At 38.5% G+C, this 25,211-nt stretch overlaps 1 protein-coding gene across 5 annotated transcripts in view; it reads right to left on the bottom strand.

Annotated features, from left to right (window-relative positions):
* Nucleotides 1-25,211, bottom strand: part of ADAMTSL3 (ADAMTS like 3) — a 421,728-nt gene that overhangs the window by 283,202 nt on the left and 113,315 nt on the right. For all 5 annotated transcript variants that reach the window (XM_030931695.1, XM_030931696.1, XM_030931693.1 and 2 more), the window contains exon 4: nucleotides 19,851-19,978. In XM_030931695.1, coding sequence (XP_030787555.1) covers nucleotides 19,851-19,978 — 128 coding nt within the window. The remainder of the gene's footprint in view (nucleotides 1-19,850; nucleotides 19,979-25,211) is intronic.

The following is a 25,211-nucleotide window of genomic DNA, read 5'->3' as shown; positions in this document are numbered from 1 at the left end:
TTTTAGTTGATTGTTCTATATGGTATGAAATAGAGGTCTAATTTCATTCTTCTTCATGTGGATATCTATTGAAGGGACCATCTTTTCCCCCTGTGTTCTTGACACTTTTGTAAAAAAATCAGTTGGCTGTAAATATATGAACTTATTTCAGAGCTCTGTATTCTGTTCCATTGGACAACTTGTCTGTTTTTATGCCATTACCATTCTGTTTTGTTTACTACAGCTTTGTAGCATATTTTGAAGTCAGGTAGTATAATGCCTCCAGATTTGTTCTTGTTGATCAAGATTGTTTAAGTTATTTGGGGTCTTTTATGGTTCCATACAAATTTTAGGATTGTTTTTTCTATTTCTATGAAGAATGTCATTGAGATTTTTATAGAGATTACACTGAATCTGTAGATCATTTTGGGTAGTATCAACATTTTAGTACTAATTTTTCCAATCTATGAATGCAGAATATTGTTCCATTTATTTGTGTCTTCTTCAATTTCTTTCATCCATGTTTTATAGTTTTCATTGTAGAGATCTTTCATCTCCTTGGGTAAATGTATTACAGGTATTTTATTAGGGTTTTTCTTTCATTAGCACATTGCAGTATTAAGTGTACAAGTCCTATACATGTTGTTAGATTTACCCTTAGTATTTAACTTTTTTGAATGATTATTAATGACATTGTATTTTTAAATTTTGTTATCTATGTGCTCATCACTAGTAAGAGAAATACAATTGATTTCTGTATTTTCATTTTGTATCCAGGACCTTGCCAAACTCACTTTTTAGTTTTAGAAGTTATCTTGTAGATTTCTTGGGATTTTCTATGTGGACAAAAATGTCATCTGCAAACAAAGACAGTTTTATTTTTCTTCTCCTATGAGTAAGAGTAGTGAGATAGACACCCTTGCCTTATTCTATACCTTAGGGGGAAAGCATTCAGTCTTTTACCATCAATTATAATATATAATATTAGTTAAATGTTCTTAAATTTTTATCAAGTTGATATCTGTTTCTGTTTTTCTGAGAGCTCTTCAAGAATTGGTGATTTTGTCAAATATTTTTTCTGTATCGATTGATAAGATCCTATACATTTTTTCTTCCATAGTCTATTGATTAGCTGGATTACGCTGATTGACTTTCAAATACTGAAACAGCCTTACAGTCCTCTAATAAATCCCATTTGGTTATGGTATATAATTCCTTTTATACATTTCTTAATACTTTTGACAGGATTGTATTAATAATTTTTACTTTCATATTCATGAGATACATTGGTTTGTTGTTTTCTTCTTTGTATAGTCTTTGCATGGTTTAGGTATCAAAGTCATACTAGATTCATAAAATGAATTGGAAAGTATTTCTTCTCTTCTGTGTTCTGGAAGAAATTATATGGAATTGGTGTAAATTCTCCTTTAAATGTTTGGTAGAATTTGCCAGTGAAACCATCTAGACCTTAAGATTGAGGGTAAAGAGTTTTTATATTATACATTCAATTTCCCTAATAATTATGGTGCTATTTAAATTACTTATTTCATATTAAGGACATCTTTTGATTTCTCAGGCCAAAAAAAAGGTAAATCCTAAGATGGCAGAGGGGAATTCCTAGAAGCAACTCAATTTGCTCTGCAGAACTCACGGAAGTCTTCAGAAGTGGTAAATCAGATACTTTTGAAAGTGGGATGAAGTTGGGGTCAAAACAGTATGACTGATTGAAAGTTTGTTTAAAAAGAGGTTAAACTCCCAGCTGACCTCCCTTACTTTGGCATGACTGTGTGCTATTATCTAAAGAGGGTAAAACAGCAATTTTCTGGACCAAGAGATAACTGAGTACAATTAAGGGCAAGAGTACTATACTGAAAACACGGATTAAATACAAATTAATGTACTGAATGCTGAAATCTCAGCTTTCTGCCTCACTTGGTTCCTAAAATATTGGACTCAGAAGGGACTTCTCTGGGAAATCAAAGCATTTCAAAACAGAACACCCAAAGACATCATCAAGCAATGAGATGTACCAGCCACATCTCCCTCCAATTAAGCTCACAGCTCCTTTCCTTAAACTTGAATAAACAAACAAGGATCACCAGAAATCTTAGAAAGATCTCTAACCTTAAATACAGTGACAAAAAAAAAAAATTAAAAGAAAACAGCAATTTAGGAACAACTGAGACTACGAAGAAAATTTTCCTCCCAAATATCTATTCATACTCTCAGAGATGAAACAGAAGATACTCCATCTGGGAATCAGGGACAGAACTCTGTTTCTAAAAATTCAAGGAACAAAAAATAACTCAGGAAACAAAATATGTATAGAAAGGGAACATAGTAAAGAGAGTTGAAAAATAAATTTTGATAAATCTCCTGGAAGGCAGGGCAAATGAACAAAGAGAAAACTGGAAGATCTAATATCTGAATAATGAGAGTTTCAACATAATAGAGGAAAATGGCTAGGTGCGATGGCTCACATCTGTAATCCCAACACTTTGGGAGGCTGAGGCAGGTGGATCACCTGAGGTCAGCCTGGCCAACATGGTGAAACCCCGTCTTTACTAAAAAATACAAAAATTAGCCAGGCATGGTGGCACGTGCCTGTAGTCACAGCTACTCGGGAAGCTGAGGAAGGAGAGTTGCTTGAACCCGGGAGGCGGAGGCTGCAGTGAGCCAAGATCAAGCCACTGCACTCCAGCATGAGTGACAAGAGCAAGACTCTGTCTCAAAAAGAAAAGAAAAGAAAAAAAAAGAAACAAGAAAACAGAGGAAAATGAATAGAAGAAATCATCAAGGAAATATTTCAGGACTGAAGGGAATGGGTTTTTATAGTGAAGGACACTCTGAGTGTCCAGTACAACGAATGAAAATAGACCCACACCAAGGCATAACATTAGGAAATTTCAGAACACTGGGGGAAAACGTATGCTTCTACATGCATCCAGAGAGGAGGAAAAAAGAGCAGGAAATCCAGATGCTTTTAGATTTCTCAGAAACATTGCTTGATGTTAGACGACGGTGGAGCAAACCCTTCAAATTTCTGAGGGAAAATCATTTCTACCTAATTATATACATGGAAAAATCATCACTCAAGTTTGAGAAGAAAATAAAGATCTTTTCAGATAAGCAGGAAGCTTCTGGAGAATGTATTCATAAAAATGAGGAGGAAGAAGGAAGGTGACTAGGAAACAGGAGATCTAACACAGGAAAGAGGTAAATGACCCTCCCAGGATAACAGAAAAATGAGATTCCAAGATGCCTCCTGAATTTCTTGTTAGACAGCAATCAGCTCAGCTAAAGGTTGTTAAGAATTCTCCAGAAGAAGGGTCTAAAAGAAAATTAAATTGAATGAAAATTAGAAAAGTGAATGAAATTAGCAAAGTGAAAATTAGAATGATGATGTTTTTCTCAATTAGTGATAAGCATGTAAAAGCTAATAAAACAAGCACACAAAAAAGAGAGGTAATTATTGATTCCAGTGGAAAAAAAACTCAGGAAAGGAAAAATAATTGCGGTATATTACATGACATAGCTGTAAACAGTATAGAGGCGTAATTTAATAGTATGTCTTTATAATGATAATATACCTTCATAATAATTTAATGAAGGCATTAATAATAATATGCCTTCATAATAATTTAAACACTGCATATTGGCCCAGTCAAAGTTATATAAAACCCTGTGGTATGGGACTGGAAGACAGAGTGGAGGGAGAGGTCCAGAAAGGACAAAGAGGAGGGGGAGGAGGAGAGAGAAAGGAAGAGAAAGGAGCAGGAGGTGTGAAAAATTGTTAAATCTTCATCTTCTATAGTATGACTCTAATGAGTTGTGCCTACAACTGAAAGATCAAGAAGCAGCAATGTAAACATGTTATTTGGAAATTTGGATAAAATACCAAGAGAATCAGATAGAAATGTTAACAGCAGTTGCCCCTGGTGGGTGAGAACATGGAAGGAAGGGAATCAAGAGGCTGTTATTTTTCACCTCAAGCCTACATGAGTCATTTGGCTCTTTAAACTATATACATGTACACTGTTGAAAAAAATGATGTTTTAAAATATTTGTTAAAAGTCCATATTCCCCAACAAAGCTTTCAATATTCTTCATAGAAATACCCATCCTTACCTATCCCATAGACCCATACTATAGTCATGCAGTTTTTTATCAACCCAGAAATTCATTACATCATTTCTCTATTAATTTATGGAATAAAATATATTCAATTTATACCATACATCAATAATAATGTTGGGCACAGGATAAAGAGATGAATGACACCATCTGTGCCACCTAAAATTTTGTCTCAATTGTGGAAACAGAAAAATAAAACAATACAGTGGAATAAACACTCTCATAAAGGTATTCATGAGATACTATGAAAACACTAGAAGAGTTGTCCCTATCCTAGTAAAAGGTGAGAACTGCCAATGAATGCAAAAGGAAGAAATGAGGACTCAAAAGGCATTTTTTTTTCCAAAGAAAGAGATTAAATATAATCTTTAATTGTCTTGTTCAGAATCTATACATTGAGAATTATGTCAATATTTTAGTCCATCACCTGGGAAATCATTAATATTTTACAGCTTCTAAATATTATTATATTTTTGTAAAGTTTAAAATATTCCGATGCTTCATAGAACAAAGTAAACTTTAAACTCTGCAATGTGGACGAATAAGAATAAGAATTTTTATGATCGACCCTGTGTCAATGAGAAAAAGGAGAAAAGGATGATTTAGGCAGAAAGAAGAGCATTGGCAAAAGATGCAAGGCGATAGTGAGCACACACTCATTTATTTATTCCTTTAATAAATGCTATTTGGGTCCTCATCACATGTGAGAAACTATGTAAGATCTTGGAATGATGAAGTCATTCTCCTTTCTCTAAAAGAGGTCCTAAGTTTGCCAACAATTTTAGTACTATAATGAATGCAAGGAAGCACAAAACAGGAAGACCAAAGTTTAACCAGTCAAGATAGGCTTCCTAAAAGAGAAGAATAAGTAAGAATTAGCCAGATATCACACTAAAAATAGACAAAAAAAAAAAAATACAGGAAAAGACATAGGTGGTTAAAACAATAGACATAAAAGGTGCAGGTTTCAAGTGAAGGAAAGAATGTTACGTAATAAATAATGCCACAGCAGTATTTAAAACATCACTAGGTTAGGTACAAAAATATAGTTCAATGGAATGAATAAGATCTAGTATTTGATAGCACAATAGGGTGATTTCAGTCAACAACCACTTATTGTACATTTTAAAATAACTAAAAGAGTATAACTGGAACGTATATAACACAAAGAAATGATAAATCCTTGAAGGTATGAATACCCCATTTACCCTGCTGTGATTATTATGCATTGTATTACTATATCAAAATATCTCACATTCCACATAAATATATATACCTATGTACACATAAAAAATAAAAATAAACAAAGAACCCCACTAGAAGTTAACAGATCAGAAAAAAAGTTCAGGCCAGGTGTGGTGGCTCATGCTTGTAATCCCAACATTTTGGGAATCCGAGGCCTGCGGATTACTTGAGGTCCGGAGTTTGAGACCAGCCTGGCCAAGATGGTAAAACCCCATCTCTGCTAAAAATACAAAAATTAGATGGGTATGGTGGTACACACTTGTAATCCCAGCACTTTGGGAGGCTGAGGCGGGCAGATAACTTGTGATCAGGAGTTTGAGACCAGCCTAGCCAACGCGGTGAAAGCCCATCTCTACTAAAAATACAAAAATTAGCCGGGTGTGGTGGCACACGTCTGTATTTCCAGTTACGTGGGAGGCTGAGGCCGAAGAATCACTTGAACCTAGGAGGCAGAGGTTGCAGTGAGCTGAGACCGCACCACTGTACTCAAGCTTGGGTGACAGAGCGAGTCTCTGTCTCAAAAGAAGAAAAAAAGTTCAATTGACAGAGAACTTGAAAATCACCCCTACATGCACAGGAAAAGAAAAAAAAAAAGAGGAAAGTCATTAAAAAGAACATGACAAATGTGGAAGACAGACAGAAATTACTGGTGTTCATAAAGAAAAGGCCAGAACAAATGGGTAAGAACCAAGAGTGAATAATATAATAGAAGAAAAATCTGCCTACCATAAAGAAGGATCTAAATCTGTACCAAAAAGTTGGTCACCGTGTGCCAGGGTAAAATAAGTAATATGGCACTGACAGCTAGACACAGCCTTGTAAAACTCTTGAACTTGAGAGAAAAAATAAAGACTCCTATGGGCAGACAGTTTATCTAAAAAATAGGTTATCTCCAAAAAAAAACCAGCTGGCCTGGGAGGTCTATAAGCAACATCATATACCAAGCTTTATGGAAAAGGAACTATCAAGTCTAAAAGGAAAAGGTTGTATCTTAGGAATTTTATATTCAAATAAGCCATTCACTGTTTATGTGTGAAAGCAAGAAAAAGTCATTTGCAGATATATAAGAACTCATAAAGTATAAGACCTACAACTTTTTCCCAAAATTAAAAAGTCTATAAAATTTTGCTGCTTGAAGTGTCCATGGACAGGCAGCACTGACATCACCTGGGAATCTGTTAGAAATCAAAACTCTTGGGCCTCACTCCAGATTTACTGAATCAAAGTTTACATTTTAACAAGATCCCTAGGTGATTCATATGCACACTAAAATTCCAGAAGCATAGCTCAAAATATATCTCTGCCAACAAAGCTATCATTCAACCTGAAGAACTGAACGCTCAAAGGAAGAAATGGGGACTCAAAGCAGCAATTGACAATCAGCATTGAAATAATGCTGCTTGTGTGCACACACACAATTAAGATAGACAATGAGCGTTGAAATAATGTGTGCACACACACAATTAAGTTTCAACCATACTTTGATTTATTACTATGAAAAAAGATATAAAGAAAAAAACTGCCAATAAACTGAAGATAAAATCCCAAATTCTAAGAATAAACTCAAGAAATGGGAATAAAGAAAAAAAGCCTAAGTAGTCATCCTCTTACATAAGGAGACATCAAAAGAAATTACTATTGACAAGATAGTTATAAAGTAATTGTTAAAATGTGGTTTTTAAGTATAAATTTAATCATCAGTAAAATAAAAACAGGATATGTGTATAATTTCCAAATTAGCAGAGGTAAAATTTCAGGGCAAAAAATTTAAGGAAAATGGAGAGAGGAGGAAAGAAGATTTTAAATAGAGATGGTAATCTGAGCACATATATTGAACTTCCCCCTTACAAATTCCCATTGAAATGACTAAGTATGTTAATAAGTGAATAACTCTGTATCATACCTGGAAATTCTTAGAAGCTATACACAAGGCAGAAACTTTAGGTGATTATTGCTATACATAGGGTTACCAAGACTGAATTAAAAGAGAGTACATAAACTATTCACTCTACATAAAGGAGAAGCCTGCCTTTGAAGTAAGTAGAAGAGATCCACAGGAGAATCCACCAATTCCCACTATATTAGAGTGGCAGATGATATAGCCAATTCCTGCCAATCAATGGCATTCGGGCAGTTAGCTAAGACAAAAGTATAAGGGCACATAAGGTCCTACTCAATGAGGGTCCCTGTAAAACACTCAGTGCCTGCATGGGATAGGGTATTCTGAAGAGATCAAATAAAATGCAGACACTCCAGAAACTATCTCCAATGAAGGAAAGTCACAAAATAATAAAAAATGAGATTCACTGACAGAAAGGCAATGTTTCTTCTTGTGAATGCCTTCAACTGCAGCTTCCTATTCAGTCTCCACAACAACATAAAGCTGCAATCGGTCTAAAGCAGCAACTCTTTAGGCAGAAGAAGGGCATTTTTCCCATAGGCAGCCATAACTGGATTAACAAGGGACTTGATCAAACTTTGACTCTAATCCAGATCCCTGATATTTGAAGTAAAGAAATGTGGAGACACACACACACACACACACACACACACACACACACACACACAGAGTATATATGCAGATACTTTTAAAATTTGCTTTTTTTTAACTTCTTAAATGGCAGCTTATACTACTGTTTCTTTTCAACCAATTTTTCTTTTCTAGTATGTGTATTCAGGGCTATTAAACTTCTGTATAAGGGTGAATTTAGATGTATCCCCATGTTTTAATATATTATATTTTCATGATCCCTCTATTTCTGCTAATGCTTCTTCCTTTAAATTCACTTTGTCTGATATTAGTACAGGTACACCAATTTTCTTTTCATTTTGGTTCACATTATAGCTTTTTTCCATGCTTTTATTTTCAGTCTTTCAGTGTCCTTGTATTTAAGGTTTGACTCTAGTAAACCACATAATTTTTATTAGATTAAAAGTCTAACAATCTTTTGTCTTTTAACCGAAGTAATTAGTCCATTTACATCTAATGTAAAATATATATTCTGAGGTTCAAATCTACCATTTTACAATTTGTCACAATTGCGCTATGTTCTTTTTCCTCTCCTTTCTTGAACCTTTTTGGATCAATCATGTATTTTAGCAAGATTCTATTTGCCCTTGTGATATCTGAACAGTTATACATTCTTTTATTTTGCTTTTAATGGTAACCTTAGAAATTTAACGTGCATCCCAGACTTTTAAAAGTTGAAGGTTAATTGTCTATTTTTACATTTTTCTGAACAATTCAAGGACATTTGAACACTTTAAATTCATTTGCTTTCTTCCAAATTCTATATTATTGTTTCCATGTTTTTAAAGTTCTACATACATTTAAACTCCAGAAAACATTATTGTGCTAAACAGTATATATATAATATATATATGTGTGTGCGTGCACGTGTGTATATGTATATATATGTATATGTGTGTGTGTGTGTATATATATGTTATCCATTGTTCTTTCTTTTATATTAAGTTCAGAGGTACATGTGCAGGTTTGTTATATAGGTAAACTTGTGCCATGGAGGTTTGTTGGACAGATTATTTTGTCACCCAAGTATTAAGTCTAGTACTCATTAGTTATTTTTCCTGATCCTCTACCTCCTCTCACCTTCCACCCACCAATATGTCCCAGTGAATGTTGTTCCCCTGTATGTGTCCATGTGTTCTCATAGTTTAGCTTCCACTTTTAAGTCATAACATGTGGTATTTGGTTTTCTGTTCCTGCATTGGTTTGCTAAAGATAATGGCCTCCAGCTTCATCCATGTTCCTGCACAAGACATGATCTCATTCTTTTTATGGCTGCATAGTATTCCATGGTGCATATGTACCACATTTTCTTTATCCAGTCTACATTTTTTTTTTTTTTTTTTTTTTTGAGGAGTCTTACTCTGTCTCCAAGGCTGGGGCGCAGTGGCACGATATCTGCTCACTGCAACCTCTACCTCCCGTATTCAAGAGATTCTCCTGCTTCAGCCTCCTGAGCAGCTGGAATTACAGGCACCCGCCACCACGCCTGGCTAATTTTTGTATTTTTAGTAGAGATGGGGTTTCACCATGTTGGCCAGGCTGGTCTTGAACTCCTGACCTCAAGTGATCCACCCACCTCAGCCTCCCAAAGTGCTGGGATTACAGGCGTGAGCCACCATGCCTGGCCCCAGTATACAAGTGATGGGAATTTAGGTTGATTCCATGTCTTTGCTATTGTGAATAGTGCTGCAGTGAACACATACATGCAAGTGTCTTTATAATCAAATGATTTATATTACTTTTCATATATACCTAGTAATGGGATTTTTGGGTCTAACGGGATTTCTGTTTTTAGGTCTCTGAGCAGTCACTACACTGTCTTCCACAAAGGGTGAACTAATTTACACTCCCACCAACAGTGCATAAATGTTCCTTTTTCTCCACAACCTTACCAGCATCTGTTATGCATTGACTTTTTAGTAACAGCTACTCTGAATGGTGTGACATGGTATCTCGTTGTGGTTTTGATTTTTATTCCTCTAATGATCAATGATGAGCTTTTTTTCGTATGATTTTTGGCCACATGTCTTCTCTTGAAAACTGTTCATGTCCTTTGCCCACTTTTAATGGAGTTGTTTGGTTTTTTTCTTGTAAATTTAAGTTCCTTTGTCAGATACATAATTTGCAAAATTTTTCTTCCATTCTATAGGCTGTCTTTTCGCTCTATTGATAGTTTATTTTGCTGTGCAGAAACCTACTAGTTTAATTACATCTTATTTTTCAATTTTTGCTTTTATTGAAACTGCTTTTGGTGTCTTCATCATGAAATCTTTGCCCATTCCAATGTCCATAATGGTATTGCCTAGGTTGTCTTCCAGGGTATTTATATTTTGGGTTTTATATTTTAGTCTTTAATCCATCTTGAGTTAATTTTTGTATATGATGTATACAATGGATCCAGTTTCAATCTTCTACGTATGGCTACCCAATTATCCCAGCACCAATTATCGAATAGGAAATCCTTTCTCCATTGCTTGTTTTTATCAGGTTTGTGAAGATCAGAAGTTGTAGGTGTGTGGCCTTACTTCTAGGTTCTCTATTTTGTTCTATTAGCATATGTGTCTGTTTTTGCAACAGTATCATGATGTTTTGGTTACTGTAGCCCTGAAGTATAGTTTTAAGTCAGGTAGCATGACGCCTCCTGCTTCGTTCTTTTTGTTTAGGATTGCCTTGGCTATTCAGGCTCTTTTTTGGTTCCACATGGATGTTGAAGTAGTTTTTTTTTTTCTAGTTCTGTAAAGAATTTCAATGTTACTTGAATAGAAATAGCATTGAATCTATAAATTGCTTTGGGCAGCATGGCCATTTTAACAATATTGATTCTTTCTATCCATGAGCATAGGATGTTATTCCACTTGTTTGTGTCATCTCTGATTTCTTCAAGTGGTGTTTTGTAGTTCTCCTTGTAGAAATATTCCACCTCCCTGGTTGGCTGTATTCCTAGGTATTTTATTTTGTGTGTGTGACAACTGTGAATGGGATTGTCTTCCTGATTTGGCTCTTGGCTTGACTGCTGATGTATAAGAATATTAATGATTTTTGCACATTGATTTTATATCCTGAGACTTTGCTGAAGTTATCAGCTTAGGGAGCTTTTGGCCTGAGACTATGGGGTTTTCCAGATAAAGGATATGTCATCTGCCAACAGGGACAGTTTAACTTCCTCTCTTCCTATTTAAATGCTCTTTATTTCTTTATCTTGCCTGACTGCCTCATCCAAAACTTCCAGCACTATGCTGAACAGGAGTAGTGAGAGAGGTCATCCTTGTCTTGTGCTGGTTTTCAAGGGGAATGCTTCCAGCTTTCATCCATTCAGTATGATGTTGACTGTGGGTTTGTCATAGATGGCTCTTATTATTTTGATGTATGTTCCTGGAATACCTATTTAATTGAGAGGTTTTTTTGTTTGTTTGATTGTTTTTGTTTTTGTTTTTGTTTTTGTTTTTTTGAGATGGAGTTTCACTCTTGTTGCCCAGGCTGCAAGGCACAATCTCGGCTCACTGCAACCTCTGCCTCCTGCGTTCAAGTGATCATCCTGCCTCAGCCTTCCAAGTAGCTGGGATTATAGGCGCCCACCACCACGCCCAGCTAATTTTTGTATTTTTAATGGAGACAGGGTTTCATCATGTTGGTCAGGTGGTCTTGAATTCTCGACCTCAGGGGATCCACCTGTCTGTCTCAGCCTCCCAAAGTGCTGGGATTACAGGCATGAGCCACCATGCCAAGCCTTATTGAGAGTTTTTAACATGAAGAAGTGTGGAATTTTATGAAAAGCCTTCTCTGCATCTATTAAGATAATCATGTGGTTTTTGTCTTTAGTTCTGTCTTTTGTTTTGTTTTTGTTTTTGTTTTGTTTTGTTTTGGAGACAAAGTCTTGCTCTGTCGCCCAGGCTGGAGTACAGTAGCACAATCTCAGCTCACAGCAACCTCTGCCTCCCGGGTTCAAGCGAGTCTCCTGCCTCAGCCTTCTGAGTAGCTGGGATTACAGGTGTGTGCCACTGGACCTGTCTAATTTTTTGTATTTTTAATAAAGACAGGGTTTCACCCTGTTGGCCAGGCTGGTCTTGAACTCCTGACCTCAGGTAATCCACCTGTCTCAGCCTCCCAGAGACAGTCTTGCTCTGTCACCCAAGCTGGAGTGCAATGGCACGATCTCGGCTCACCGCAACCCCCGCCTCCTGAGTTCAAGCAATTCTCCTGCCTCAGCCTTCCAAATATCTGGGATTACAGGCGCGTGCCACCCTGCCTGGCTAATTTTTTTGTATTTTTAGTGGAGACAGAGTTTCACAGTGTTTCACAGTGAGACCACAGGATGGTCTCAATCTCCTGACTTCGAGATCTGCCCACCTCAGCTTCCAAAAGTACTGGGATTACAGGCGTGAGCCACCGCACCCAGCCTAGTTCTGTTTAAATAATGAGTCATGTTTATTCATTTGTATATGTTGACTCAAACTTGCATCCCAGGGATATAGCTTACTTCACTGTGGTAGATAAACTTTTTGATGTGTTGTTGGATTCAGTTTGTCAGTATTTTGTTGAGGATTACCGCATCAATGTTTATCAAAAGTATTGGCCCAAAGTCTTCTTTCTTTATTGTGTCTCCGCCAGATTTTGGTATCAGGATGATGCTGGCCTTATAGAGTGAGTTAGGGAGGAGTCCTCCTCCTCAGTTTTTTGGAATAGTTTCTACAGGAATGGTAGTAGCTGTTCCTTGTACCTCTGGTAGAATTCAGCTGTGAATCCATCTCATCCTGGGCTTTTTTGGCTGGTAGGCTATTTATTACCGATTCAGTTTCAGAGCTCATTATTGGTCTGCTCAGGGATTTGATTTCTTCCTGGATTCGATTTCTTCAGTCTTCAGAGGATGTATGCGTCCAGGAATTTATCTATTTCTTCTAGATTTTCTAGCTTATGTGCATTGATGTGCTCATAATATTCTCTGATGGTTGTATTTCTGTGGTATCAGTGGCAATATGTCCTTTATCATTTCTGATTGTGTTTATTTCCATCTTCTCTCTTTGCCTTTTTATTAGTCTAGCTAGCAGTCTATCTATTTTATTAATTTTTTTCAAAAACCCAGTTCCTGAATTCATTGTTTTTTTTTGTTTGTTTGTTTGTTTGAGATCGAGTTTTGCTCTTATTGCCCAGGCTGGAATGCAACGGCACAGTCTCAGCTCACCGCAAACCCCTCACCCCAGGTTCAAGTGATTCTCCTGCTTCAGCCTCCCGAGTAGCTGGGATGACAGGCATGTGCCACCACGCCCAGCTAATTTTGTATTTTTAGTAGAGATGGGGTTTCTCCATGTTGGTCAGGCTGGTCTCAAACTCCAGACCTCAGGTGATCCACCCGCCTCCGCCTCCCAAAGTGCTGGGATTACAGGCGTGAGCCACCACACCCGGCTCATTGATCTTTTGAATGTTTTTTTGTGTCTCAGTCTCCTTCAGTTCAGCTCTGATCTATTTCTTGTCTTCTGCTAGCTTTGGGATTGGTTTGCTCTTGGTTCTCTAGTTCTTTTTATTGTGATGTTAGGTTGCTAAATTGAGATCTTTCTGACTTTTTGATGTGGGCATTTAGTGCTATAAATTTCCCTTTTAACATCACCTTAGCCATGTCCCAGAAATTCTGGCATGTTATATCTTTGTTCTCATTAGTTTCAAATAACCTCTTGATTTCTGCCCTAAATTCATTATTTACCCCAAAGTCATTCAGAAGCAGGTTATTCAATTTTCATATGACTGTATGGTTTCAAGTGATTTTCTTAGTCTTGATTTCTAATTTGATTGTGCTGTGGTCTGAGAGATTGATTTTTATGATTTCAGTTCTTTTGCATTTGCTGAGGAGTGTTTTACTTCCAATTAGGTGATCAATTTTAGAGTAAGTGCCATGTAGTAATGAGAAGAATGTATATTCTGCTGTTCTGGGGTAGAGAGTTCTGTAGATGTCTATCAGGTTCATTTGATCCAGTGCTGAGTTCAGGTCCTGAATATCTTTGTTAATTTTCTGTCTTAATGATCTGTCTAATATTGTCAGTTAGGTGTTAAAGTCTTTTATTATTACTCTGAGGGAGTCTAAATCTCTTTGAAGGTCTCTAAGAACTTGTTTCATGAATCTGGGTGCTGCTGTGTTGAGTGCATATATATTTAGGACAGTTTGGTCTTCTTGCTGAATTGAACCCATTACCACTATGTAACACCCTTCATCTTTTAAAATTTTTCTGGTTTAAAGTCTGTTTTGTCTGAAACTAGGATTGAAACTTCTGCTTTTATCTGTTTTCCATTTGTTTGGTAAATTTTTCTCCATCCCTTCATTTGAGCCTATGTGCGTCACTGCATGTGAGGTGGGTCTCTTGAAGACAAGCATACCAATGGGTCTTGGTTCTTTAACCAGCTTGCTACTCTGTGTCTTTTAATTGGGGCATTTAGCCCACTTACATTCAAGGTTAGTATTGACATGTGTGGATTTGATCTTGTCAGTATGATGTTAGCTGGTTATTTTGCAGACTTGTTTATGTGGCTGCTTTATACTGTCACTGGTCTATGTTCTTCAGTATGTTTTTGTAGTGGCTGGTAATGGTCTTTCCTTTCCATATTTAGTGCTTCCTTCAGGAGCTCTTATAAGGCAGGTCTGATGGTAACAAATTCTCTCAACATTTGCTTGTCTGAAAAGGATCTTATTTATTGTTCACTTACGAAGCTTAATTTGGCTGGATATGAAATTCTGGGTTGGAATTTACTTTAAGAAAGTTGAATACTGGGCCAGAATCTCTTCTCACTTGTAAGGTTTCAGCTGAGAAGTCTGCAGGTAGTCAATGGACTTCCCTTTGTAGATGACCTGACCTTTCTCTCTGTCTTTAACATTTTTTCTCTTGTTTCAACCTTGGAGGATCTAATGGCTATATCTCTTGGGATGATCTTGGGAAATATTTTACTGGGGTTCTCTGCATTTCCTGAATTTCAATGTTGGCCTTTCTAGGTAGTTGGGTTCATCCATGAAGTTCTCATGGATGATATCCTGAAAAATGTTTTCCAAGTTGGTTCCATTTATCCCCCTCTTTTTCAGGAACACCAATAAGTCATACATTTGGTTTCTTTACATAATCCCATATTTCTCAGAGGTTTTGTTCATTCCTTTCACTCTTTTTTTCTCTATTCTTGTCTGTCTTATTTCAGAAAGCCAGTCTTCAAGCTCTGAGATTCTTTCCTCTGCTTGTTCTATTCTGCTATTAATACTTGGCAATTGCATTATAAAATTCTTGTAGGATGTTTTTCAGCTCTCTCAGTTCAGTTACATACTTTTCTATACTGACTATTTGGTCTGCCAGTTCCAGTATTGTTTTATAATGATTTTTAGCTTCCTTGGACTGGGTTTCAACATACTGCTATAGCTCAAAGATCTTCATTTCTGTCCATATTCTGAACTCTGTTTCTGTCACTTCATCCACCTCAACCTGGTTCAGAACCCTTGCTGGAGAGGCAAAGTGGTCATTTATTAGAAAGAAGGCACTCTGGCTTTTTGAATTGTCAGGGTTCTTGTGCTGATTCTTTCTCATCTTTGTGGGCTTATCTTTCTTTAATCCTTGAGGTTGCTGACTTTTTTTTTTTTTTTTTTTTTTTTTTTTTTGAGACGGAGTCTCGCTCTGTCTCCCGGGCTGAGTGCAGTGGCCGGATCTCAGCTCACTGCAAGCTCCGCCTCCCGGGTTTACGCCATTCTCCTGCCTCAGCCTCCCGAGTAGCTGGGACTACAGGCGCCCGCCACCTCGCCCGGCTAGTTTTTTGTATTTTTTAGTAGAGACGGGGTTTCACCGGGTTAGCCAGGATGGTCTTGATCTCCTGACCTCGTGATCCGCCCGTCTCGGCCTCCCAAAGTGCTGGGATTACAGGCTTGAGCCACCGCGCCCGGCCTAGGTTGCTGACTTTTTGCATAATTTTATCTTTTTTTTTTTTTTTTTTTTTTTTGGATGACCTTGAGGGCTTGATTCTAGTATAAAGGTGGATTCGGCCAACTGGCTTCATTTATTAAAGATTTTAGGGGGCCAACACTCAGCTCCCAATACCTGGACTGGATGTTCTAATTCTGGGGTACTTGTATTGGGCCCCCATTTTGTTCTCTGGCTCCTTGATGTTAGGAATCCACTGCACTGGGGGGCCAAGGTGTTTTTGGACTGCTGGTCATTACACTCTGATGGCTCATGTCAGCCAAAGCATTTCATAGCACGATGACAGCGGGATCCATCCTCATTTGCACATACCAGCAGCAGAGGTAGTGGCAGCTACAGTGGAGTGCTAGCAGGTGCGGGGGGTCCTGCCTCCCTGTAGGCATTCACCACAGTGGTGGAGGCAATGCAGCTGGGGGTGGGTGAGAGGTCCCTGTTGGTGACTGTGTGTACAGTCATGCTGGAGGTGGTGTTGGCTTGGGGGCAGGGCACTGGCAGGTGCAGGTCTGAGTGCCTTCTGTGTGCCCCACAAGCAGGAGTGGTTGCTCAGGGTGGGGCAGGATCCACTGTTCTCTGCACAGTGTTAGCCCAGGGTGGGATGCTGGCTGACTCTGTGCCCACCAAGGCTCTGTCTGCAGTGGCAGTCAACAGGGGACTGCCCATTCTGCTCACTCTTATCCAATTGTTCGCCAGGCATAAAAGGCTGTTTTCACTTCCTGCTTCAGGATATTTCATATGCTGCTCCCACTATTTGAACTCTTTTGGTCTCATAACCCTTCCCATCACATAACTGATTTCTTCTTAGCAGTAAGGTCTCAGCATAAACATGCCCCAGCACAGAGGGCTTCCCTGACCATTTTATGCATCGCCTTAACACAATATATTTATATTTTTTGAGACAGAGTTTCACTCTTGTTGCCCAGGCTGGAGTACAATGGCATAATCTTGGCTCACTGAAACCTCCGCCTCCCGGGTTCAAGCAATTCTCCTGCCTCAGCCTACCAAGTAGCTGGAATTACAGGCAGGCACTGCCACACCCAGCTAATTTTGTATTTTTAGTAGAGATGGGTTTTCTCCATGTTGGTCAGGCTGGTCTCAAACTCCCAACCTCAGGTGATCCTCCTGCCTCGGCCTCCCAAAGTGCTGGGATTACAGGTGTAAGCCACCGTGCCTGGCCAGTGACATGATTTTTAATTATATATAATTTGATTGTTTACTTGTTTATTGTTTGTCTCTTTAGATGTAAGAACCTTGAAGGCAGGATATGTGCTAGTTTAATTCACTGGAGTTAAACTCCTTACCCACATCAAGGGAATTAAAAGGATCTGGAGCCAGAGACTTACAGGAAGAACTTCTGAAGATTTCACTGAGAAAGGTATGCTATGAGCCTACCTCTCATTCTACTCCATCAAGGAGAAGGGATGAGGGCTTCAGTCTGCTAACCCCAAATCAAGAGGAAGAAATTTTAAGGATACCACTTGAAGAGTTCAATATGTGTCACCAACAGTCGGTTGGTATTTAATTCACACCTGAGAAATTTAAGGGCTGAGAGAACAGCTGCAGCAGCCCATGTAAGCAGAGTAGGTGTTGCAGCACTGGCTCCCTGGACTTGAAGAGTTTGTTTAGCAAACTTTACATGAGGGTTTCCTGTGAACCAGATGTGGGCACGTGCATGAGTGCCAGCATGTGGTTGTCTTAGGAACTTACCAGGATGGCCACAGAGGGGTTAGCACATGTAAATAGGGAGAAGCTGGGGGCATGTCTAGCAGGCCCAGAGCTGAGGAAAGAGCAATATTACCAAGACAAAGTGTTGTGAATAGCACATTTCAAGGGAATTGGAGGCAAGAAATCCCAGGGAATTTGGGAGGGCAAAGGCAAGTTCTCAGAAAATCCATCAAAGTGCTCACAACAGTCAGCTTAAGACACTTGCCAAACAGAGAGCACCAATACCTGCTCTCAACAATAAAGTGAACTAAGAACTCTCCTGCCTCCCTTTCCTTTCCTTTTACCCAAGTCTCCCCTTCTGAATACAAATGGAAAAGATGGAAGAAGTTGAGCAACTGCCCTTCCTTACCTGCAGCCTTTTTCATCAGCAGCAGGGCCCAGTTAGGAAACAGAAGACAGAAACTCACAAGCATTCTGGAGATATATCACTTGGCAAAATTATGTTCCAAGCAAAACCAAAGAAATTTTTAAAATAAACCAAATAATAAATATATGAACATTTTAGTTGTATGACAATAGGATGAAAGTGGTTATTCATGGTCCTTAATATAGTCCTCTAAATTGTTTTTAACAAACGCAAGTATGTACTAGAAAAACAAAAAGACCAATGCAAATAAATTCTATTCCTTTCCCACTCTAACCCTACCACTAATTGCAAATTATTCAGACTTCTCAGACTTGAAGTTTGGAAAGAGATGCCAAAGTTCTCCCTTCCCCACTCATTTCCAGGCTGGAAACTTCTCCCCCATGTGGCTGGCCAGCAGTGGGAAAGAACTTACCCTTTACATAAGAAGCCCCCTGGCTGGGCATGGTGGCTCACGCCTGTAATCGCAGTACTTTGGGAGGTCAAGGCAGATGGATCATTCAGGTCAGGAGTTCAAGACCATCCTGGCCAACATGGTGAAAACCCATCTCTACTAAAAATACAAAAATTAGCCAGGCATGGTGGCAGGTGCCTGTAATCCCAGTTACTTGGGAGACTGAGGCAGAAGAATTGCGTGAACCTGGGAGGCAGAGGTTTCAGTGAACCCAGATCCCGCCACTGCAGTCCAGTCTGGGCAACAGAGTGAGACTCTATCTCAAAAAAAATAAATAAATAAAAGCCCCCTCCCCTTGCCCACAGGGTGTAGCTCTCCTATTGCAGCCTCCTTGGCAGAATAAATATATCCCAATACAACATGATACTCCATCATTCTTCCACACAGCATGACACAGAGTACCAGGGCCTGTATCTCCTCACCAAGGTGGAAATATGGGAAGGCAGACGTAACACTTTGTCTTTGCAAGAAAATCTCTGGACTTAGTTCTACAATACTTTACTGAAGCTTCCATGCTCTGAGTTAGAACTCACCCTAGGGGAATGCTACTACAGTACCTCCAGCAGCCTTCCCATGCCTTCCTGGAGTAGACCAGTGAGTCTTCCTTCTCAAAGGCCACATGTACAGTCTCTCATCTGCCCTGCTCTGCATTGTCTCAAGAAAACTGGAGGACATACTTGGTCACTGTTTAATGTATGGTAAAACAGTGACCTCAATGAAATACAAGCTCGAGCCAAAATATGCTCTCCCTGCATTTCTACTCTATATCTTGAAGCTAATTGGCAAAGGCCAATTTACTCTTTTACCTAACAGTATCCCAAATCTGAAGATGACAGACATAATCTTGGACTCTTCTTTTGTACATGACTAGAACGTCAGATTCCATCAATCTGGGTCTCTGTCTTACCTAAGAGTTGATGCAAAATCCTTGACTGGGAATTAAACTGTTCCATAAAGAATTACCTTCCAGTGTCTCAAAAACAATGATAAGCACAGGCTTATTACAAATTTACAGGTTTTTAAAAATAAGCTGATTTTACATTTTTGTAAATGCTATTTAACATAAACATATCTAAAATGTGAAAACAGAACTTGCATCATGTTCTTAATCAATAGGTTGCTCAGAATAGATGAACAAGGACTGGATTAAGTTGCAGCAACCCAAGGGCAGAACTCAGAAGACTTGACCTCTTGCCCCAACTCTTGACAACTTTAAATCAGTGACTTAAGGTGCCAGGATTTCCTTTCCTCAAAGCCCAAAGTGTCTGGTGCTTGTGGGTCCTGTGTGCAACATGGCCACACCCACGCAAACGGGATCATTGCTGCTGAAATATGTGAACCTGAGGTTGATTCATATTTAGACAAAGCAAATGTTATACCATTATCACAGTACATTCCAAAGCCAAATAAAGTTATCTCTCCTCTCCACCCATCCAGAGGCACTGACACATTCCACATGCAGGAGCAAGTGAGGCCACCACTGACCTTCCGGTCAAACACCTCCGCAGAGAATATGACGCTCCTCCCCCGCAGGTCCGGGAGCAGTCACTCCAGTCGCCCCAAGCATCCCAGTTGCCATCTTTGTCTTCATCTGAACGAGTGTTTCTTGAGGTCTAGATGTTAAAAACAAAACAAAACAAAACAAAAAAAAACACACACACAATAAATTTAGACGAATGTGGTAGAAATATCCCAAAGCTTCCCCAGTTATTCCAGAGTCATCTTTTTTTTTTTTTTTAATTGAGAGAGAGTTTCAATCTTGGCGTAATCTCAGCTCACTGCAACCTCCCCCTCCTGGGTTCAAGTAATTCTCCTGCTTCAGCCTCCTGAGTAACTGGGATTACAGGTGCCTGCCACCATGCCCAACTAACTTTTGTATTTTTAGCAGAGACAGGGTTTTGCCATGTTGGCCAGGTTGGTCTTGAACTCCTAACCTCAGGTGATACACCCACCTCAGCCTCCCAAATCCAGAGTCATCTTCTAAGCTCTTCATAAAGACCAATGCTACCCAAAAATGCTTTGCTTTGGAATGACTGCACTAAAAAAAAAAAAAAAAGACAAGTTTATATGAAAATCAGTTGACACATACATGCCTTTCCACCTTAAGAAGGTTTTGTCGAGATGGCTTTTAAGCTCAGTATTATATCTGAAATTTTATCAGTCCTGAATTTAAATAAGTTGGCTAAATATCAATTATATTATTCTGTTTTCTAACTTACACAGCAGGGACCCCACTTGAGCCTAAACCCCATCTACTAAAAATACAAAAATTAGCCAGGTGTGATGGTACACATCTGTAATCCCAGCTACTCGGGAGGCTAAAGCAGGAGAATCACTTGAACCCAGGAGGCGGAGGTTGAAGTGAGCCAAGATTGCACCACTGCACTCCAGCCTGGGCAACAGAGCAAGACTCTGTCTCAGGAAAAAAAAAAAGAAGAAGAAGAAGAAGAAGAAGCGCTCATGAGTGAATGCTGACTTGCTTGTATGTCAGGCAGACTGGCGGTAACTCCCAAGAAACCTTGCATAAGGTTTTATGGAACCTCCATTCATAGAAAACAAAGTCATACGAACACACTTGGCCAAGTCATAAGGTTTCGAATCCAAGAAAATAGCAAAGAGTCAATTATGAGTACAGTTTGGTTTAACTGGTCTCCTAGACTTTCCACCAATGACTTAATTCAGAATACTACAGAGAAGAGGGAGAATTACAAGTAAAAAGTACATAGATAGATGTAGGTACAGACGTGAAAAGAAATGAAGCTTATTATTAAGTTACAAAACTTTACTAAGGGGCCTAAAATATACTTGAATAGATGAAGAAACAACTATAGCCCTGAATGAGTAGACTCAATACTGTAAAATGCTACTTCTCTCCAAGATTATCTATAAGTTTACAGCAAGTCCCATCAAAATCCCCAAAGAAACATTTTTTGAAACATAACTAATGATTCTAAAGTTCATATAGTGGCATAATTATCTGTAAGAGCCAAGGGAGGTCGGGTGTGGTGGCTCATGTCTATAATCCTAGCACTTTGGGAGGCTGAGGTGGGTAGATTTCCTGAGCTCAAGAGTTTGAGACCAGCCTGGGCAACATGGCAAAACCCCATCTCTACTAAAATACAAAAAACTAGCTGGGTGTGGTGTCACATACCTGTAGTCTCAGGTACTCAGGAGGCTGAGGCACCAGTATTGCTTGAACCCGGGAGGCAGAGATGACAGCTGAGATTGTGCTACTGCACTCCAGGCTGGATGACAGAGTGAAACTCTTTCTCAAAAAAAATTTAAAAAAAATTAAAAGTTGTGAAAGAACATAGAAATACTATATGATCCAACAATCCAACTTCTTGGTATTTATCCAAAAGAATTGAAATCAGGATCTCGCAAAGAGATGTTTGCAATAGCCAAGACAATGGAAGCAACCCAAATGTCCATCAACGGATGAATGGATAAACAACATGTGGTATACACACAATGAAATGCTATGGAGCCATTAAAAAGAAGGAAAGCCTATCACATGCCACAACATGGATGAATCTTGAGGACATTAGGCTATGTGAAACAAGCCACTCACAAAAGACAAATACTGCATGGTTCCACTTACATGAGGTATCTAACATAGACTGACTCATTGAAGCACAAAGTAGAATAGTGTTGCCAGGGACTGGGGTGATGAGGAAATGAAGAGTTACTGTTCAATGGGTATAAAGTTTCAACCATGCAAAATTAAAAAGTTCTAGAGATCCACTTTTCAACATTGTACTTATAATTAACAATACTGTACCATATGCTTCAAAATTTATTAAAAGGGTAAATCTCATGAGTTTTTTTAAATGCAATTAAAAGAACTGTAAAAGAAGTAAAATGAGAGGAAAATTGTCTCAATTAAGAGTAGAGAATTGGCACAGCAATAAACAAATCAACATATTAAATTTAAAAAAAGAGTACAGAAACAGACCAAGTATAAGGACATAGTATAGCACCACAAATCAACATGACAAATGTTCTGTGGGCTTTTTGTTTTTTTGTTTTTGCTTTTGTTTTTGTTTTTGAGATGGAGTCTTGCTTTGTCGCCCAGGCTGGAGTGCAGTGAGGCAATCTCTGCTCACTGCCACCTCCGCCTCCCGGGTTCAAGCAATTCTCCTGGCCCAGACTCCCAAGTAGCTGGGACTACAGGCACATGCCACCACACCCGGTTAATTTTTTGTATTTTTAATAGAGACAGGGTTTCATCATGTTAGCCAGGACGGTCTCCATCGCCTGACCTCATGATCCACCTGCCTCAGCCTCCCAAAGTCCTGGGATTACAGGCGTGAGCCACCGTGCCCGGCATCTTTTGTGTTTTTAAAAATCATAGAGGCCGGGCGCAGTGGCTCAAGCCTGTAATCCCAGCACTTTGGGAGGCCAAGACGGGCGGATCACAAGGTCAGGAGATCGAGACCATCCTGGCTAACACGGTGAAACCCCGTCTCTACTAAAGAATACAAAAAACTAGCCGGGCGACGAGGTGGGCACCTGTAGTCCCAGCTACTTGGGAGGCTGAGGCAGGAGAATGGCCTAAACCTGGGAGGCGGAGCTTGCAGTGAGCTGAGATCCGGCCACTGCACTCCAGCCTGGGCGACAGAGCCAGACTCCGTCTCAGAAAAAAAAATAAAAATAAAAAAAATAAATAAATAAATAAATAAAAATCATAGATAACTTCTTCATAGAACATACCAAAATAAATTCCAGATCTATTAGAAATTTATGTTAAAATACTGAAACTATAAACTATTAGAAATATTATAGATTAATAGATTAATCTTGGTATATACCTATACCAATAGTTGTATAGGAAAGACTATCCTATATATAGCAATAAAAGTAGAAATTATAAAGGAAAAGACTGATAGGCTTAATTATATTAAAATAAAAACACATATATCATTTTCTATCTCTTCTCTACAGATAAAGCTATAGGCATAGGCATATATATGCAAAACATACTAGTAAAAGAACGTGTACATAGGCTGGAGGTATATAGGCTGGAAACATAGCATATTAGCTCTAAGAATGGAGGAAGTAGGACTAGGAACGAATGTTGTTGGGAAAAGACAGGAAATGAACTTCAACTGAATGTTTAATTTTCCCTAGTCGCCCCCAGAATATGATAAATTGTTAAATGCCAGTTTTATTACTATTTGAACTTTCATGGTTTTTGAAATTTCCATTTTAAAAATATTGGGGTGGGAAAAAAGACAATCATTAGATAATCATATTAAATCTATACCATTTTTCATACATGTAAACTTTGTACATGCATAGGGAGAAGAGTGAGAGGTTAATTAAAATGTTATAGTTGCTACCTCTACATGTGAGGGATTTGGGTGACTTTAACATATTTTTTAATTGCCGTTTCTCTGCATTTTGTAGTCTTTTCTTAATAAAACACATCATACCTTAATTAAAAACAAGGAAGCAAACAAACAAAAACCACATATTCTTGGTGTACAGAAAAGTTCAAGTCAGACAGAATTTAATAGGTAAGTTCTAAGCTGGAGAACACAAAGTTTATGAAAGAAACTGTGACATACTAATAAACTGCAGCATGTGACTGAACTAGATATTGCACAGGTTTCCTTAAGCCCTTAGGCAAGTTACCTCATCTAACCAAAAGAAAAAAAAATTAAATTAAAAGAGGGATCTGTGGAAAGGACCTTCAAAAGTGAAATGAAGAAATAATGACTGGAAGCAAAGAGGGGGTTTTCCAATAATTTTCACTCAAGTCTCACCGGTCAGTGGGCTTTATGGCTTCCTGCCAAGCTACCTATTTATAGCACAGTAAGCAGTCCTACTAGAGGCAATATTTCAGTAACAGTCAAGTGAAAGGAAAGGATAAATATCTAGTGACTGATCAAATCTGTCATCAGGAATAGGGGCTAATTAAACCCATACTATTTACTGTTCTAATTAGACCACTGTTCAGTTCAATTTTCTATAGTAAACGTCACCAAACATAACCGTGTCTTGTCTATAACATAATAAAAAAATAAAGTTTTAATTCACAAAAAATACAATAAGCAGTTTAATACATTCATCTGGACTTTTAGGTTCGGTAAGTCCAAATCATTTAGGTAAATGTTTAAAATATACACAGCTGAAATTGATTTTTCATTTTGTCACTCGATATACCGAAAGGTTGAATGTGAAAAGTTGAAAAACATCATCATATATATTTTTAAATGAAAGTTGAGAGTTTTTGCAATACCGTTTTAATTTGTTTTTATTCCCACTATCCCATCCGTTCAGTTCACAGTTAGAATCAGGTTTCCTTCCATAACTTCTCTACCTTAACTTACAAAAAAAAAAAGAATCTTGATTCTAAAATAACTAAAATAGGCATGTTATAAGTGGAAGCATTTGGCTTCTCTGACTGGATAGGTAAGATATTTTCCCTTGAAGAAAGTAGAGCACGAATGGCACCTCAAGAGGGGTCCTTGAGTTTTTCTCCTCTCCTCAGCCAGGAAGATGGTTGGATTTTGTTTTGAAACCCCAATGCCATCTCCAGCAGCCAGCCCTTCTGCCTTTTGCTTGTTATTATTTCTCTGGAGAGTAATAGCAATAACATCCCAGATTTCCACCCAGTTATGCTCTCTTCCCTTTGATCCTAGCAGTATAATGATAACACACAAATTCAGAAATAACTCCACTGAAGCAGAATGAAGCACCACTTGGGCCACTGCTGAAGATGTATGTTTGTGTCGTCTTCCTTGCAGTGAAACAGAACCTGCTTCCCTGGAGCTTCCATCCCTCTAGAGCAGTGGACAGAGTCTTGATCCTCTTTTACAGAAGAGCCCTTCTCAAGCTTTC

Source organism: Rhinopithecus roxellana, chromosome 5, assembly GCF_007565055.1.
Source record: "Rhinopithecus roxellana isolate Shanxi Qingling chromosome 5, ASM756505v1, whole genome shotgun sequence".
In the NCBI taxonomy this organism is placed as follows: Eukaryota; Metazoa; Chordata; class Mammalia; order Primates; family Cercopithecidae; genus Rhinopithecus; species Rhinopithecus roxellana.
Note: the sequence above shows the minus strand (reverse complement) of the source record. Positions and strands in the feature narration are given on the sequence as shown.